General features: G+C 39.2%; 1 protein-coding gene and 1 long non-coding RNA gene across 7 annotated transcripts in view; both read left to right on the top strand.

Moving 5' to 3' along the window:
• The first annotated feature begins 10177 nt into the window (after positions 1 to 10177).
• Positions 10178 to 15252, top strand: part of LOC136267335 (leucine-rich repeat serine/threonine-protein kinase 1-like) — a 36908-nt gene continuing 31833 nt past the window's right edge. Inside the window, exons 1-2 of one of the 2 annotated variants that reach the window (XM_066062439.1) lie at positions 10178 to 10222; positions 10277 to 10379. In XM_066062439.1, the coding sequence (XP_065918511.1) occupies positions 10346 to 10379 (34 nt within the window). In that variant the 5' untranslated portion in view covers positions 10178 to 10222; positions 10277 to 10345. Of the gene's footprint in view, positions 10223 to 10276; positions 10615 to 15252 lie in introns of those variants that run through there. The other variant, XM_066062440.1, reaches the window with a different exon arrangement.
• On the top strand, positions 13373 to 14970 carry LOC136267336 (uncharacterized). 5 transcript variants are annotated; one of them, XR_010706648.1, is made up of 7 exons: positions 13374 to 13698; positions 13746 to 13857; positions 13906 to 14006; positions 14056 to 14295; positions 14351 to 14405; positions 14498 to 14524; positions 14581 to 14970. It is a non-coding gene; the product is annotated as an uncharacterized lncRNA (long non-coding RNA). The 5 variants fall into 5 exon arrangements; XR_010706647.1 differs by having other exon boundaries at positions 14466 to 14524; XR_010706649.1 differs by having other exon boundaries at positions 14351 to 14411.

The following is a 15252-nucleotide window of genomic DNA, read 5'->3' as shown; positions in this document are numbered from 1 at the left end:
ATGGGTCACAAAGGTAACAGAGGTAACCTTAGTAACAAAGGTAATAAGGGTAAAAGAGGTAACATGGGTAACAAAAGTAATAAGGGTAATACAGGTAACATCGGTAACAAGGGTAACAGAGGTAACATGCAAAATAAAGGTAACAGAGGTAATATGAGCAATGAAGGTAACAAAGGTAAAAGAGGTAACATGGTAAACAAAGATAATAAGGGTAAAAGAGGTAACAGAGAGAACATGGGCAATAAGGTAAACAGAGGTAACATGATCATGAGTAACAAAGGTAATCAGGGTAATAGAGGTAACATGGGTAACAATACTAACAAAGGTAATAAAAGTAATAGAGGTAACATGGGAAATAAAGGTAACATATGTAAGAAAGGTTAATAACGGTAACAGAGGTAACATGGGTAACATATGTAAGAAAGGTTAACAACGGTAACAGAGGTAACATGGCATAAAAGAGGTAACATGAGTAGCAGAGGAAACATGGGTCACAGTATAATAGAGGTAACATGGGTAACAAAGGTAACATGGGTAACAAAGGTAACAGAGATAACATGGGTAGCAACATGAGTAACAGAGATAACATTAGTAACAAAGGTAATAAGGGTAAGGTTTTGCAATTACGGTTACGGAATAGTTTAAAATGCGTGGGCGAAACAAATTACAAAACCTGCTTTAAACACCAAGCAGGGATAAATAATTTCAACAACTGTGTTGTGTTAGCAATACAACTAATTGTGCTTGTTTGTTTTTACTACAGAACAACGACTGTTCTTGGGTGTGTGGTCCACAATAGAGCGATGTTTTATAAAAACGCGTAGCCAAAAACCAGACTAACAGATTACTGAATCCTTATAATTTCAACACAAGTGACTAAACAACTAAAATATCTAGGTCCTGTGGAAGCGATTTTTTAAGTTACTGGTTGTATAGACGTTTTATTGAACTTTTAGTAGTTTTTTTGAGTGAAAATAAGCTCTTTGAAGGCTTGTATCTGAGTCACTGGGAAGAAACACACCAAAAACGCTTCCACAGGACCTAATAAATTTAATATACAATATCACTATGCCCCAGAAATGCCAATAGAGCCTACAGCTTTTGCTGTATTTGGCGGCGGAAAAACACGGTAGTGACAGCTGGAGCTGTGTTACTACAACAAATTGTAGTGTTCCACCTGTCTCAAACTACACTGTAGCTACATAAAAACATTACTGAAATATGAAGGGCTTCACCTTCATTTAAAACTTTTCACGCTGCTAGCCTGGTTTTATGGGCTTCTCAAAAGTATTGATAGGCATTCAAAATTTTGAATGATTGCTCGTGACTATACCGCCTTAAACAACGGGATTGGAAACGGAAGTAATTCACGTGATGTTTCTGTACAAATTCCCAATGTGACGTAACGAGCTCGCAAAAAAGTCTTGCTTGTGCTAGTTAGTCGCCATAGATACTGTCTGTAGTTACGAGTGCGAGATTATTTTTAATGGCTTTATTTGTCGCAATATGTCTGCTTTTAACTTGACGAATTGGTTAACCTAGCCTTGTACACAATAACAGGAATGCATGTGCGACCACAAAGAGGCTGTTGTTTGTAATAAACAAGCCACCAGCATGTCAAGCGGTAAGCGAATTATGTTATGGCCACACCGTCTCATTTTTGTAAACTTTTCGCAGATTCTCTGTGTTAGGAAGCAGCTTAGCTAGTTTTGTTTTGAAATCTATATCAAGTGTGTAATGCGCCTATCAATGTAATGCCCGACTACCACTGATACGGGCTGAGGGTGGGGAAAGGTGGGGGAATTGATCGCTAAATTTCCCCGACATAGTGGGGATTTGTCTTCGCTAAAGAAATTCACTCAGACAGCGAAGATGTGTGCTTTCAGTTTAGGAAAGAGAGTCGGGTGCTAGCTATTACGTTTATACTAGAATCCACTCGAACTAACTCATCACTAGACCAACGCCACACGACCGTACAAATCCCCGCCTAGCTCCAGTATCCCCGGGGTCTGCAGGTCGAGACTTGGTCGGGGTTTGTATCGCCAGTACTCCCCCAGTAGGTGGGGAATTGTAATTTTCAGAAATGCAAATCCCCACATATCAAAACATATGTATGGGGTTTGTCAAATCAAGCATTTTCAGGTGGTCAACATTAAAAGTTTTCAAAACACTGGGTTAAACCCGTAAAAATTAAGAATTATGCATTAAATAAATTTAATATCAGTTTAATATCTTTTTTGAAACCTCAACTTGGTAATACAGGCTGATTATAAAATCTCATCATTCCCTGTCATTCGTTGTCCAATGCAAAATACATGTATTTTACACTACATACAAAAGCACTATTATTATTATTATTATTATTATTAATGCTTTACAATGCAACATACAATTACAATTGTACATGTGTAGGTGGGTATAGATGAAGAAAAAGTTGCATTGATGGTCTGCCAGCAACCTGTGCTGGCAGCCGGGAGTTAATTAAACTTATGTAGTAAAGTTAATTGTCAGTCCAGAATCATAGCACTTGCTGCATCTACAGCAGTAATGATAGGTGCAGGGATTGTCAGGAGAGAAATTTGTGGTGAAGTGTTGCCATAAATAGTTCTGAATAGTAGCTTTGATGACTGGTAGGGACTGGTTGATGTCAATGCAAGGTAATTGGTTCCATATCCTGGGAATTCTATTAAAGTAAAAGTTTCTGGCATAGTTACTATTAGTGCGGACATGATTTAGTTTGTTAGTAGACGAAGACTAATTTACAACCTTTAACTCACAGAATCTCTACAGCACACCATACAATTAAAGAAAGCCCTTGAATTTCTCTATCCAATTCCGACCGTACAAATGGGAAAATTTCACCATAGCGACAGTTATTTACTGTTGATGATGACGTAATACGCGCTCCATACATTAACCTATTGGAAAATTTAATCATCTTGGCGGGAAAATCCCAATTTACAAGTTGTTATCCTCAACCAACTTCGCTAAATTTGGTATCATACTACGCAGCGAAGGATGCTTAATAAGACTCCGACCGTACAAATTGTTAAACAGGTTAGTTTACAAAGATATGCTTAAAAACACGTGTTTTTGCGGGCATTCTGAACACGTAAATTTCACAGGCTCCTTTTTAGCTTCCCAGGCCTGCCAACCTGGAAAGTAAAAAAATCTTGAGATTTCTGTACCTTTATTGTAGTATTGCAGTGTGTAGTAAAAAAAAACTGGTAGATACTATGCTGAGACCAAAAAAAAAAAAAAAGGTCTCGACTTTTCTCAAAAACCGTGAGATTCGATCTGCTGCCCTTGAGCAGGGTAGTGAAACCGTGAGACTCACGGTAAACCCGTGAGAGTTGGCAGGCCTGGCTTCCCCTTCGTTACTACATAAAAAACTTACACATGAATCGAATCGCCTTTCATCAAGGAGTCCGATAGGCCTGGCTTCCCCTTCGTTACTACATAAAAAACTTACACATGAATCGAATCGCCTTTCATCAAGGAGTCCGATAAACCAAACTTCTTGTCTGTCAACCAGAGTACGCGGAAGTTATGGCACTTTGTTTAAAGAGATGGTGTTATTTTATATGAAACGGGCGTAACCCATTCGGAAATCCGGAATATCTTACGCAAGTTTTGATATGACCTTCCCCCACCTCAGCCCGTATTAGTGGTAGTCGGGGATTACATTGATAGGTGCATAATGGAATAGGCAACTTGGATTTGTTGTATCAATTGTCATATTGTATAAAATTACTGCTTACCACTTTACACTTGTGGACTTTTAGTAGGCCCATGGCCAATGCTAGATATCAATTTACCGCCATACCATCAACTACTACCACACTTGGGGGGTGTAAAGTGTGTGTTGGATTGCTCTGAAACCAAAACTATATGGCACAGGGATGAAAGACAGAGTGCACACGTAATTCATAATCAATGTACACATATTCAGTGTTGGGCAAGTTACTTTTTAAGTAACTAGTTACATATTACTTGCAACTGAACTATTTAGTTACAGTTACATATTACCCATAAAATAAAGTAACTATAATAATATTACATATTATATTACTTTGTGTCCACAGCCTTAAGCTGTCACGTGTGAAACTATAGTATGTTCACGTTGAGCTGCATGAATCCTGAAAAACAGCTAAAAATTAAAAGTGGATTTTTTCTCAACAGAGTTAACATTCCAGTCAACCAGATGATTATTGGTACCAGCAAAGATGTCAACAACAGACACGTACGGTTTGGCTCCATTACAAGTTTGGGAAAGGGCTGTAATGGACACTATACTTATATGGCTTCCACACAGAAAATGTATTGTAAAATTTTTGATTGGCCGTAAATATTATGTCAAACATTTGAACAAAAAGATTTTGAAATATTTTTAGCTGGTCAAGCAGTACTACAAATGGGCCAAATTTCAAGATCGTGTGTAATTACATCCATGAGTTACTAAATGTTTTTGAGGATTCAGCTCAACGTGAACATACTATACCACCTTATCACATGACATGATTTCGTTGTTGGGCAATGTGCAAATCTTGGTTATAAGTAAGAAGCTGTTGAATAAGCTTCATTCAATAGGCTTTAATACTTCATTGTGGCTAGGCATTGCTCAGTGGATTACTACCGATATTAGTAACTTTGTTACTTGTAGTAATAATATTACTTAGGTAATGCGTTACATTTGTAAGTAAAGTAACTTGAGTTATATTACCTGTTTTTATAGTGCATTTCGTTATATTACTTAGTTACCACAAAAGTAATAATATTACATAACGCGTTACTCCCAACACTCCACATATTACACTGCACAGTTAAAATATTCAAAGTGTATGGGCTCTTCGTTAGTTAGTGTGAGAGATTGCCGACTTCACACATTCTGGCTGTACTGGTGGGGCTACCTTTAGCCAACTCTGTAGCAATGGTGAATGGCTTGTGTAATTAAGTCATACTGGGACCAATCAATCTATTTTGTAGTATAATGCCACGTAAAGTACTAAAGCTTCCATACAGGACTCCAGCAAATCTATGAAATCATAGGGCTGGGAATTGAAGAATGTGGCCCAGTGGACCAAGTGTTCTATTAGCTAGTTGCAGATACACTTGCAGGGGCGTAGCCAGGATTTTTTGAAGGGGGGGGTCCAGCAGCAGTATTGAGTTACTAGAAGCAGGGGTCTGGGGGCACAGCCCCCAAGAGACTTTCAATATTTTAATAAATTAAAACTCAGCAAATTACTATATTTTATGCAAAAAGTACATTAATTATGATGCATTAAGTGCCCCAGGGATGAAGGTAGTACTAGATAAAGTCACCGTAACAACTTACTAGAATCTGGCCTTCTAGATTCTGCATGGATTCTTTTCGAAAAAAACTTTAGAATGCCACCTGAGGTAGCACTTTTACGCTTCATTTATTTCGTAGGTGTGCACATGTAAACACGTGTACACATGTGTATTCTTATAAATTCATTCGCAATAGCGAGTAGAGGTACTTGAATTCCTCTGCCTGAAGACCTGTAGCTACCCATTTCAGTGGATTTGTGCAAGTTAATTCAGTTCTAGTTAACCAGTATCACGATTTAAAAAACTTAACTCTGAAAAGGGGGTTCGTCCGAACCCTTTGAACCCCCCCTGGCTACGCCCCTGACTTGCAGTACAGTATGGTATGGAATACATCTAAGGTCCATTCTTTCAAATATACTACTCAGTAGCTACAAGGTCACGGGTCGCTAAAATCAGTCACCAAACAAAAACTGGATAAATCACCAGCGTCCGTCCAATGTGTCACTAAGGTAAATGCGGGTATTTCCGGACAGCGTACAATTCCGGACACTTTGGTACCTTTATCAAGCTGGCCGAGGAACGAAACAACGGATTGCCTTGAAATTTCTGCTGTGAATAGCTATTCTTATAGGGATTATAAAAATCGAAAAGTGTGTTCTAGTTCATTCATTCTTGGGTGCTATACGCGAAGTGGCATTGGCAGGTGGGCTTTAATTAGAGTTTTCTAGTCCTAATACACTGAAATGGCTGATAATGCTGGAAGCAAGAAGAGAAAAGCTGGACTTGATGATTCACCAGATAAGTGCCACTATGTGTTAAATAAGCAATTAGATGTATGTGGGAAATGTAACAAGAAATGTGAGGAAGATGACGATGCCATACAATGTGATTTATGTCGTATGTGGGTACATACTAATTGTGATAATGTTTCTCAAGAACAGTACAAAGCAATTAACACTCTATCTGAAATCAACAACTGTGTGTACTACTGCAATATTAATGATTGTCTAACTCGTCTCAAAAGTATCATTAATGATTGGATGATCCACCAGGCTGGGCTACCCCAACCAGATCTAACTGTCTCAACCTTATCAGCAGATCTTGAGCAACTGGCTTCAGCACACTGCAAAATCGAAAAGGCTGTGTCCGATTTGTCTAATAAAATAGAAACCTTGCAGTTGCAGGAGACAAAGCTGGTTGACCAAATCCAAACAACGTCAAATGCCCTTGATAGACATACAGCCAATCCTACTCAACAAGTGCCTGATCGCAAATCCAATGTTGTTTTGTATGGTATCGATGAATGCTCTTCAAGAACATCTAGACACGAAAGACAACAGAATGATGTTAAAGCCGTTTTAGAAACCCTTAGTAGTATAAAGGTTCAGATAAACCCTGATCACGTAATCGACTGTTTTCGTCTTGGGAAATTCAAACAGAATCAATCTAGGCCACGGCCCATCTTAATTAAACTCCAACGTACCATGGACGTAAATACAATTTTAGCGAACAAAAGTTCCTTACCTTCCCCATTGATTATCAAACCTGATATGTCACCACAAGAAAGAGCAATAGAGTCAGTTTTACTAAAGGAAAGATGGTCCCTAATCAAGGCTGGTCATAACCGTAAACAAATCAAACTTAGCAACAATCGTATTTTTGTCAACAACCAATTTCATGGAGAAGTTATTAATGCAGTTTTTAAATACTCTTCATCTACAGCTTCGAATTTGTCAGCTCAACCAATGGACATAACACACACGAAACAACCGCGCTCACAGGAGCAGTCTTCCTGATGACTGCTCAGCTACAAGTAGTTACAATGCTTCAAATTTCCAAAATCCCAATCATACTAAACTAAAAATCTTGAGTCTAAATTGTTGTAGTTTACGCAGTTCCGGAAAAAGAGCTCATTTCCAAGCCTTAATTGAAGAACACAACCCTCATATTATTTGTGGCTGTGAATCACATCTTGATAGTTCTTATTACAATGCTGAAATTTTTCCTCCTACATATACTGTATTAAGAAAGGATTGAGTAGAGGGTGCTGGAGGTGTATTCTTATGCGTTAAGGAAGGCCTAGATGTATCTGAAGAACCTGAATTGGATGTAAATGCTGAAATCATTTGGGCAAAAGTGACTCCTTCTAAAAGGGCCCCCATTTATGTTTGCTCATTTTATCGTCCACCAGACCTGTCCATTGACCCCATACTGCAATTGGGATTATCTTTGAACACTCTTACACGTAGGTTTACTGAACTACCTAATGTAATAGTAATGGGTGATTTCAACCTTCCAGGTATTAATTGGTTAGATGGAAGTGGTCAGGTTACCTCTAATCCTAGCTATGGAGTAGAACTAAATAATGTATTTCTTGATCAAATTAATGATATTGGCCTTAATCAATTTGTCAATACTCCGACTAGAAACAACAACATACTTGATCTTGTACTTTCTACCTCATCTACCATTTTGGACTTAACTACTGCACCAGGAATGTCGGATCATGAGGCCGTTGTCTTCCATCATAATATAGATAACACAAATATTAATACTAAATCTGAACACAAAGTTGCTTTATACCACCGAGCTAATCTTGAGAATATTAAAAGAGACCTACTTGAATTTCAAACTCATTTTCTTGGGAATGATCCTTACTGTAAAACCGTCGAACAAAACTGGACTGATCTAAAAGGTGTAATCAATGACAGTGTTGCAAAGCACGTGCCATACAAAACTATACGTTCCAACTCCAAATTACCATGGATAAACAGAGAAATAAAGAGGGATATGAAGAGACGTAAACAATTATACAACATAGCTAAAAGAACCAAATCTAGTAATGACTGGAATGCCTATCGCAAGATTAAAAACTCTATAAATAGCAAGATTAAAGTAGCACACAATAATTATTTTAATAGAATGTTTGACAACTCATTTAATGGAAATCGTAGACAATTTTGGAAGTATATTAGAGCAAAACGTAAGGACTACCATAATATCTCCACCCTAATTGTAGATGGTGAATCTATCTCAGATACAAAGAGTAAAGCCAATGCATTAAACAACTATTTTGAGTCAGTCTTCACTAAAGAAAACTTATCTAATATCCCTTCCATGAATGGTTGCAACAACCCTGTGAATGCTCTGCCTACTATGCCAAGTATTACATTTTCAGTGGCTGGTATCCAACATCAATTATCCCTATTAGATACCAACAAAGCCAGTGGGCCAGACAACATTCATCCATATATCTTGAAGAATTGTGCAAGCGAAATATCTCCTATACTGCAAGTTATATTCACTCAATCACTAGACACAGGTATACAACCTTCCGATTGGCTCATGGCCAATGTATGTCCAGTTTTCAAGAAAGGAAACCGTACTAGTACCGCAAACTACCGACCAATATCATTGACTTCTGTATGCTCCAAAACTATGGAACATATTATATATCATTCCATAATGAATCATTTAAACTCAAATAGCATTCTCATTGATACCCAGCACGGCTTCAGATCCCAGCACTCTTGTGTTACCCAACTTATTTCACTGATAGAAGACTTGTCACATGCTCTAGACCAACAGAAACAAACCGATGTCATTCTCCTTGACTTTGCTAAAGCGTTTGATAGTGTCCCACATCAAAGACTATTAGTTAAATTAAGACACTATGGTATCAACGATCACATCTGTCAGTGGGTCAATACTTGGCTGACCAGAAGGTCACAGCAAGTAGCTTTGGACGGTACTTTTTCTGACTCGATAGCTGTTCACTCAGGAGTCCCTCAAGGGACGGTTCTCGGCCCTTTGATGTTTCTTCTATACATTAATGATATAACAGAACATGTAAATTCGCCACTACGGTTATTTGCTGATGACTGTTTACTTTACAGAATTATCACCACCAAGGAGGATGCCATTCAACTTCAGCATGATCTTGATCAACTACACGAATGGGCAACTAAGTGGCAATTAAGATTCAATGTAACCAAATGTACTATTATGCGGTTTACCAGATCATTATCATCAATCATTTTCAACTACAAGCTAAACAATCACAACTTGGGTACATCAAACCAACACTCCTACCTTGGTGTTATATTGGATAACAAACTATCATGGTCTCCACATATTAGTAATATAGCTGCTAAGGCCAATAGAACATTAAACTTCTTGAAACGCAATCTGAGTTGCTGCTCGTCTAACATCAAAGCAACAGCCTACCTTACGATAGTACGACCGTCAATGGAATACGCTGCAGTCATCTGGGACCCATACCACCATAACAATATTCAACAGCTAGAGAAAGTACAGCGTAGGGCAGCTAGATGGGTCCTAAATGATTTCAATCGATTCAGTTCAGTCACAGCTATGTTACAGCATCTTTCTTGGCCAAGCCTTCAGCTGAGACGTAAAATATCCAGATTACAAGCACTTTTTAAAATTATACATCAAGATTATTCACTGTCAATTCCTCCTCATTTTATTTCAATGACAAGATCCACCAGACTATATCACCCACATCGTTTTATTCTACCAAATTCATCTACCTATTCATACCAACAGAGCTTTTTCTCCAGATCAATTAAGGATTGGAACAACTTACCATCTTCCATCATTGAGAGCAACAATATTGACTCTTTTTCAGCGGAACTGCAAACATTGTATGGAACCCAATAACTGTAATCTTTGTAACTACGTAGCTAAATTCATTTTATGATTGCTTTTTTTTTTTTCCTGAGCATATCAGCTGTGCTGTCTGCTCAGTAACAATAATAATAAAATAATAATAAAGTGTCCGGAATTGTGCGCTGTCCGGAAATACCCGCATTTACCTTACCAAAAATTCGCCGAAATACGGCTCTTGCAAACTCTTCAAATTTTTGTCACTGTCCTGGGAGACTTTACTCCTTCATCCTGAAGTGAGGTTAGCCATAAACAGATAAGTTACGAACACACCTGCTCGCCATCTCGTCCTTAGCAACCGCATGATGACGTAAAGCGAAACACGGATGTTTTAGTGCGCGAGTTCCGTCCTATGGTTTAAAACATGGCGACGCCCGTGAAAGGTATACCTCAAAAGGGTGAGATCATTTACTATTTGTATCTATCAGTAGTGTATGGTTTGTTTTCCCCTGGCGTATTAAACTGTTAACTCCACGCGGCTTTTATAATCAAGTTCAACCCGCCTCTGACCATCATGACTGATTGTTGTGTTTGCGTTAGTCTCGTGCCCAGCGGACCGCTTTTTTTTCTTTTTGTGTGGGGGCGGAGAAAAACAAAAAGAAAAAAGCGATCTGGGCACGAGACTATGTTTGCGTATGTTTTAGTACAGCTGTGCCTGATGTAGTAAATGTATATAATAGCTACTTGTTTACAGAATATTACACAGTAAAAGTGTATGTGTGTGCAGTGGCGTAGCCAAACCCGGGCAAGCCAGGGCATTGCCCGGGCATCAGACTTCTTTGCCCCACCATCAGCTCCTAGAGTAATTATAAAGACGTGGGCTGGATAGCTCGAGATTTTGCTAAAGTTACTTAACTAGTCACTGTACAAGAATAAGTATAGCACAACTTATACAACACTCACCATGCCATTTTCGCCGATGGTTTCCTTCTTTTTGGCTAAACAGAGATGGGGTTATCCAAGGGATTTTCCCTACGAGTAACTTGATTGTGCACAAATAGAGGAGGCAATAAATAGAAACAAGTTCACGTGATTACAAAAAACCGTGCAGCATTGTGGCAAGGAGTGAAGGACAAAGAATTGGTTTCACTATAGTGGGCTGGATGGTTTACATTTGGATTAAGTGGTCACGGTAGCTATCGGTGTGGTCAAAACTCGGTAGGCAAAGCAGTCTATAGAGGTATTTGTGAAATTAGCACCCATGTATCCGTGTGGATACTGCTCAGTTCAAACGGTATGGAGTACTTGTTCAGTCAGCAATTCTTTTCTTTTTGTTTCTACTTTTCTAGGCTAACAACTGTAGTGGCAGAGCATAGTCATCACGTGATAGAGCGCCTCGTGCTTTAATTCAAGAATCTTTGTAGTCTGGTAGCTATTAAGACACATGTAGCTAGATGTATGTAATATGTTAGAAGGCCAATAGCTAGCTAGGCGTTCGCTTCTATTAGGTTGATATTAGTCATCTTGCATACAGTAGTGTAGGATGATACATAATGCATTTTAAAAATGTTATATTGATGTCCATATGAAGATGGGCATGTGTACGTGTGTTGCATGGGAAATGGCTTGCCCACCCATTGCCCAGGCATGGCGAAAAGTCTGGCTACGCCACTGTGTGTGTGTGTATGTATCCACTTTGGTGTTGTTGTTCCCTTCTTTAATTTCTATACTCACATTGCTCCAGTCTACCCAGCTGTTTAAATGGGGACCTGATGGCTTAGTGTCAACTGGGGAAGCAGCCCACCCAGCTGTAACATCAACGGGTACCTGGTATTGACTGGGGAAGCAAATGCCCAACTGTCCTTGTCTCGCTTAGCGGTGTTAAGGTCGTTGTGGAACTTTGGGTTCTGACCTTTCTCCGTGAGACCTCCCGCGAGTTACTAGCCCTGTCCCAGAAGGATTTGTCTACACAAGGTTCAAGCACCTGAGTGGTGCATAGGCATCCCAGTGCTGGTTCGCTGGGCGGCAATAGCTGTGTTTTGTATGGCTGCTGTTGGCTTTGCTTTGTGTGTGCGTGTGTGTGTGTGTGTGTGTGTGTGTGTGTGTGTGTGTGTGTGTGTGTGTGTGTGTGTGTGTGTGTGTGTGTGTGTGTGTGTGTGTGTGTGTGTGTGTGTGTGTGTGTGTGTGTGTGTGTGTGTGTGTGTGTGTGTGTGTGTGTGTGTGTGTGTGTGTGTGTGTGTGTGTGTGTGTGTGTGTGTGTGTGTAGGGGATTGAGGGGGGAGGAGGGGGTACTTACCAGTAGCTGATTACCAAACTTTTGGCCATTCCAAGTGAGAATAGTTTACTATCCTCCCCCCACATCATGTCTGATCAGTGGCAGAGGAAGTAGTTGAGGTGAGGGCGGCTGACCAGAGTATAAAATCCCTGGGACTGTGCCCCTCAGAAGCTGTAGCCCTTTAGCTGTCATGATGTCTCAAAGTTCATAGGTAGCATTGTCAACTAAATAAAAACTCATTCAACCATAAGTATTTGAAATAGGTCACCAAGTCTCAAAGTCTCTCTTTAGACTACTTTTAAGAGCATGTTCTTATGAAGTAATAAGCGCTTCACTACTCTATTAGGACATTTGAACATTTTATTTAGAGTATATCCATCTTTTTTGCAGTTTTCAGCATGAATAATTTTGACAATCATATAGGCACCTATAAAGATCGAGGTACTCTAATAGAGCAGTCTGTATACTTTAAAAACAGTCAGTTGCAGCTGAAAATGATTTACATTTTAATTTCCTTTTCAACTTTGCTGATTACAAAAGGGTAAACAATCCATAAAACATATTGATATGGCCTATATGAATGATGTCTAAAAGCCTCTTGCCATTCATTGAATTTTGAAACTGTTTTGCCGGGTAACTACAATCTCTGTCAGAGCAAGCTAAAGGCACTTACAAAATGTGACTGACTATGGATGATTTTTGTTGTGTGAACCACTTGTTGGACTGAAAAAATGTCTAACACGGAAAAATCAAGCCTGTAATGTTAGCTGTTATTGAGCTACACTTAATTGTCTGAAGACAAGCAGGCAATAGTTAGAAAATTCCACTAAATAAAAAATATATATTGTAGCAATCTACTGCAAGCGTTTCTGAAGGCTTGGTTATATGCCTAACCAATATTGTCAAGGTGCCATGAAGATACTGTGAGGCTCTATGGTACGTACCGCTCAAATGCAATGTTGTCTCGCAGAGTGCGAGCAATTCAAAAACTTGCTAATTAAAGGGTATGGCACCTGTTTTGCTCATTCCAAACGAAGCAGGATGAATACTTGTAAGAGAAACAAGTGCCACGCCCTTGAATTATAGTACGTTCGCGTTGAGCTGAATCCTGAGTTGTTGATTAAGAAGCCATACAAGTTCAAAGGCTTTAAACATAATGTTTATGACGCATTTATTCGTAAGTCCATGTTACGGGCGCGCACTTAATTGTTGAGAATATGGCGTCCAGTGTACCGTCAGCGAGTGCGGAGCGAAACCCTTTTGGGAAGACGTTAAACAGCCAAACAAAGTATCTACTTATGAAACTATGGGAGTACTTTAAGCAAGAAGCGAAGAAATGTAAAATTTCTATCAACATCACGGAGAGAATCTCGAAGGCCACCGGTATTGTATCATGCCTTCTTTGCTGGGTTTTGGCATACATTACGCCACGCAGGGATTTCAAGGACATCCATTAGAATGGAGCACCGCAAGAAAGGCGATTTATTTACGCCAAGAAAAAGGTACAAAATGCACTTTGCACAAGCCCGCTCAATTCTGTAATCGTCAGGTACAAATGTTCACGAGTCCTTGTTGATACAGACAGTTTTAACCCAGATACTATCAGACAAGATCCATTCATTGTACGGAAGGGAGGAAATCTATCGCTCTGAAAGATTTTGGTAAGTTAAATTTTGAAACCTGGAACTTTGTCACTTACTCCGTCTTAGGCCAAACTTAAGAATGATGGTGTTTTCTCTGGGGGTAGAACATTGCTTTAAAGAGTGTTGAGTGATATGGGATTTAAGTACAAGACGATTAATGACAAGAGGTTAGCATTGAAACTGTTTGTGCTTTAATTTCACTACACGTATGTGCAGGGTATGCTATGAGCAGCCCTGCACAGTCCATCAGTATCATAAATATTAAAGACGAACGAGGTGCAACAGAACTGAAGGAAGACCAGTTGTGTATTTGGATGAGACTTGGGTAATGAAGAACTTCTAGAGCAATTCCTCATCCAAATCGGCAGTGATAGTGAAGATGGTGATGGTGGTATTAATGAATTGTCCACTAGCAGCAGCGGGTCCAAGTCTTCTTCTGGGCTTACTTCATCTGATGTAAGATTGTTTGATATTTGCAGCATTGGTGTTATAACTTGATTTTGTTCCCCAGGAGTCATCAGGTAGCTGGGATTAAACTCTGTGAAGTACATAAAAATACAGATGAAGTACGTGTAAGTGTGTGCACTTTAATAAAAAATATCATTGCTTTATTGTGCTATCCGAAGTTGAACATACCATCCCTTGTATATTTAATCAGTGCAGGAGTGTTTGGAAGTCACTACAGGTACTATCAGCCCAAATTCATACAAACAGTATTATTTCATTTGTTGAAACTTTTAGAGTTTTTTTGGGAATGTAACTTCAAAAACAAAATGCTGGCTGGAAAAACTGTGTACATGTGTGGCGAAGTGATGAGAAAAGTATTAAAATGACAAATTGACTAAATGGGAACAGAAGACGATAGTCAGCTGTGGTGAATGTGAAGTAAAATACATGTTGTTTGGCTCACTTGCAGGAACACCAATGCTACATAACGGATTTTGAGCTGTTATAATTTGTTTTTTTTCTCTTTTGAGGCTGAAGAAGTTTTTACCTGAATATAAGCAGGCCACTTATCTTCTAAATACAGTGCAACAGTGGCCCCAGCTCTTCTACTTATGCAACTCTGTTTTACACACACAAAATCTGTTTTATTTTTCTTGTAAAAGTGTATTACAGCCTCTTACATAAGGGATGGTGAAATCATGCGTGTTGAGGGCGGGTATGTGACGTCTGGCTTCGCCACAAACATGTGTCAACACGACCATCAAAGGGCCGCGCTTTAGAGGCTTCCCCATTGAAAATGTATGGCGAAACTTTACAGTGCCATAACGGGAGTGTCTTACATTCGAATGAAGCGCTTTTAATATATTTTTAGCGGATCGAGAAGCGCTACGTATCGAGCTATACAGGAGCCCCATGCGATGTAGCAATCGTAAGTTATTAATCGTTTTTGAGGGTTCAGCTCAACGC

The sequence above is a fragment of the Dysidea avara genome, chromosome 9 (genome assembly GCF_963678975.1).
Source record: "Dysidea avara chromosome 9, odDysAvar1.4, whole genome shotgun sequence".
NCBI classification, from domain to species: Eukaryota; Metazoa; Porifera; class Demospongiae; order Dictyoceratida; family Dysideidae; genus Dysidea; species Dysidea avara.
Note: the sequence above shows the minus strand (reverse complement) of the source record. Positions and strands in the feature narration are given on the sequence as shown.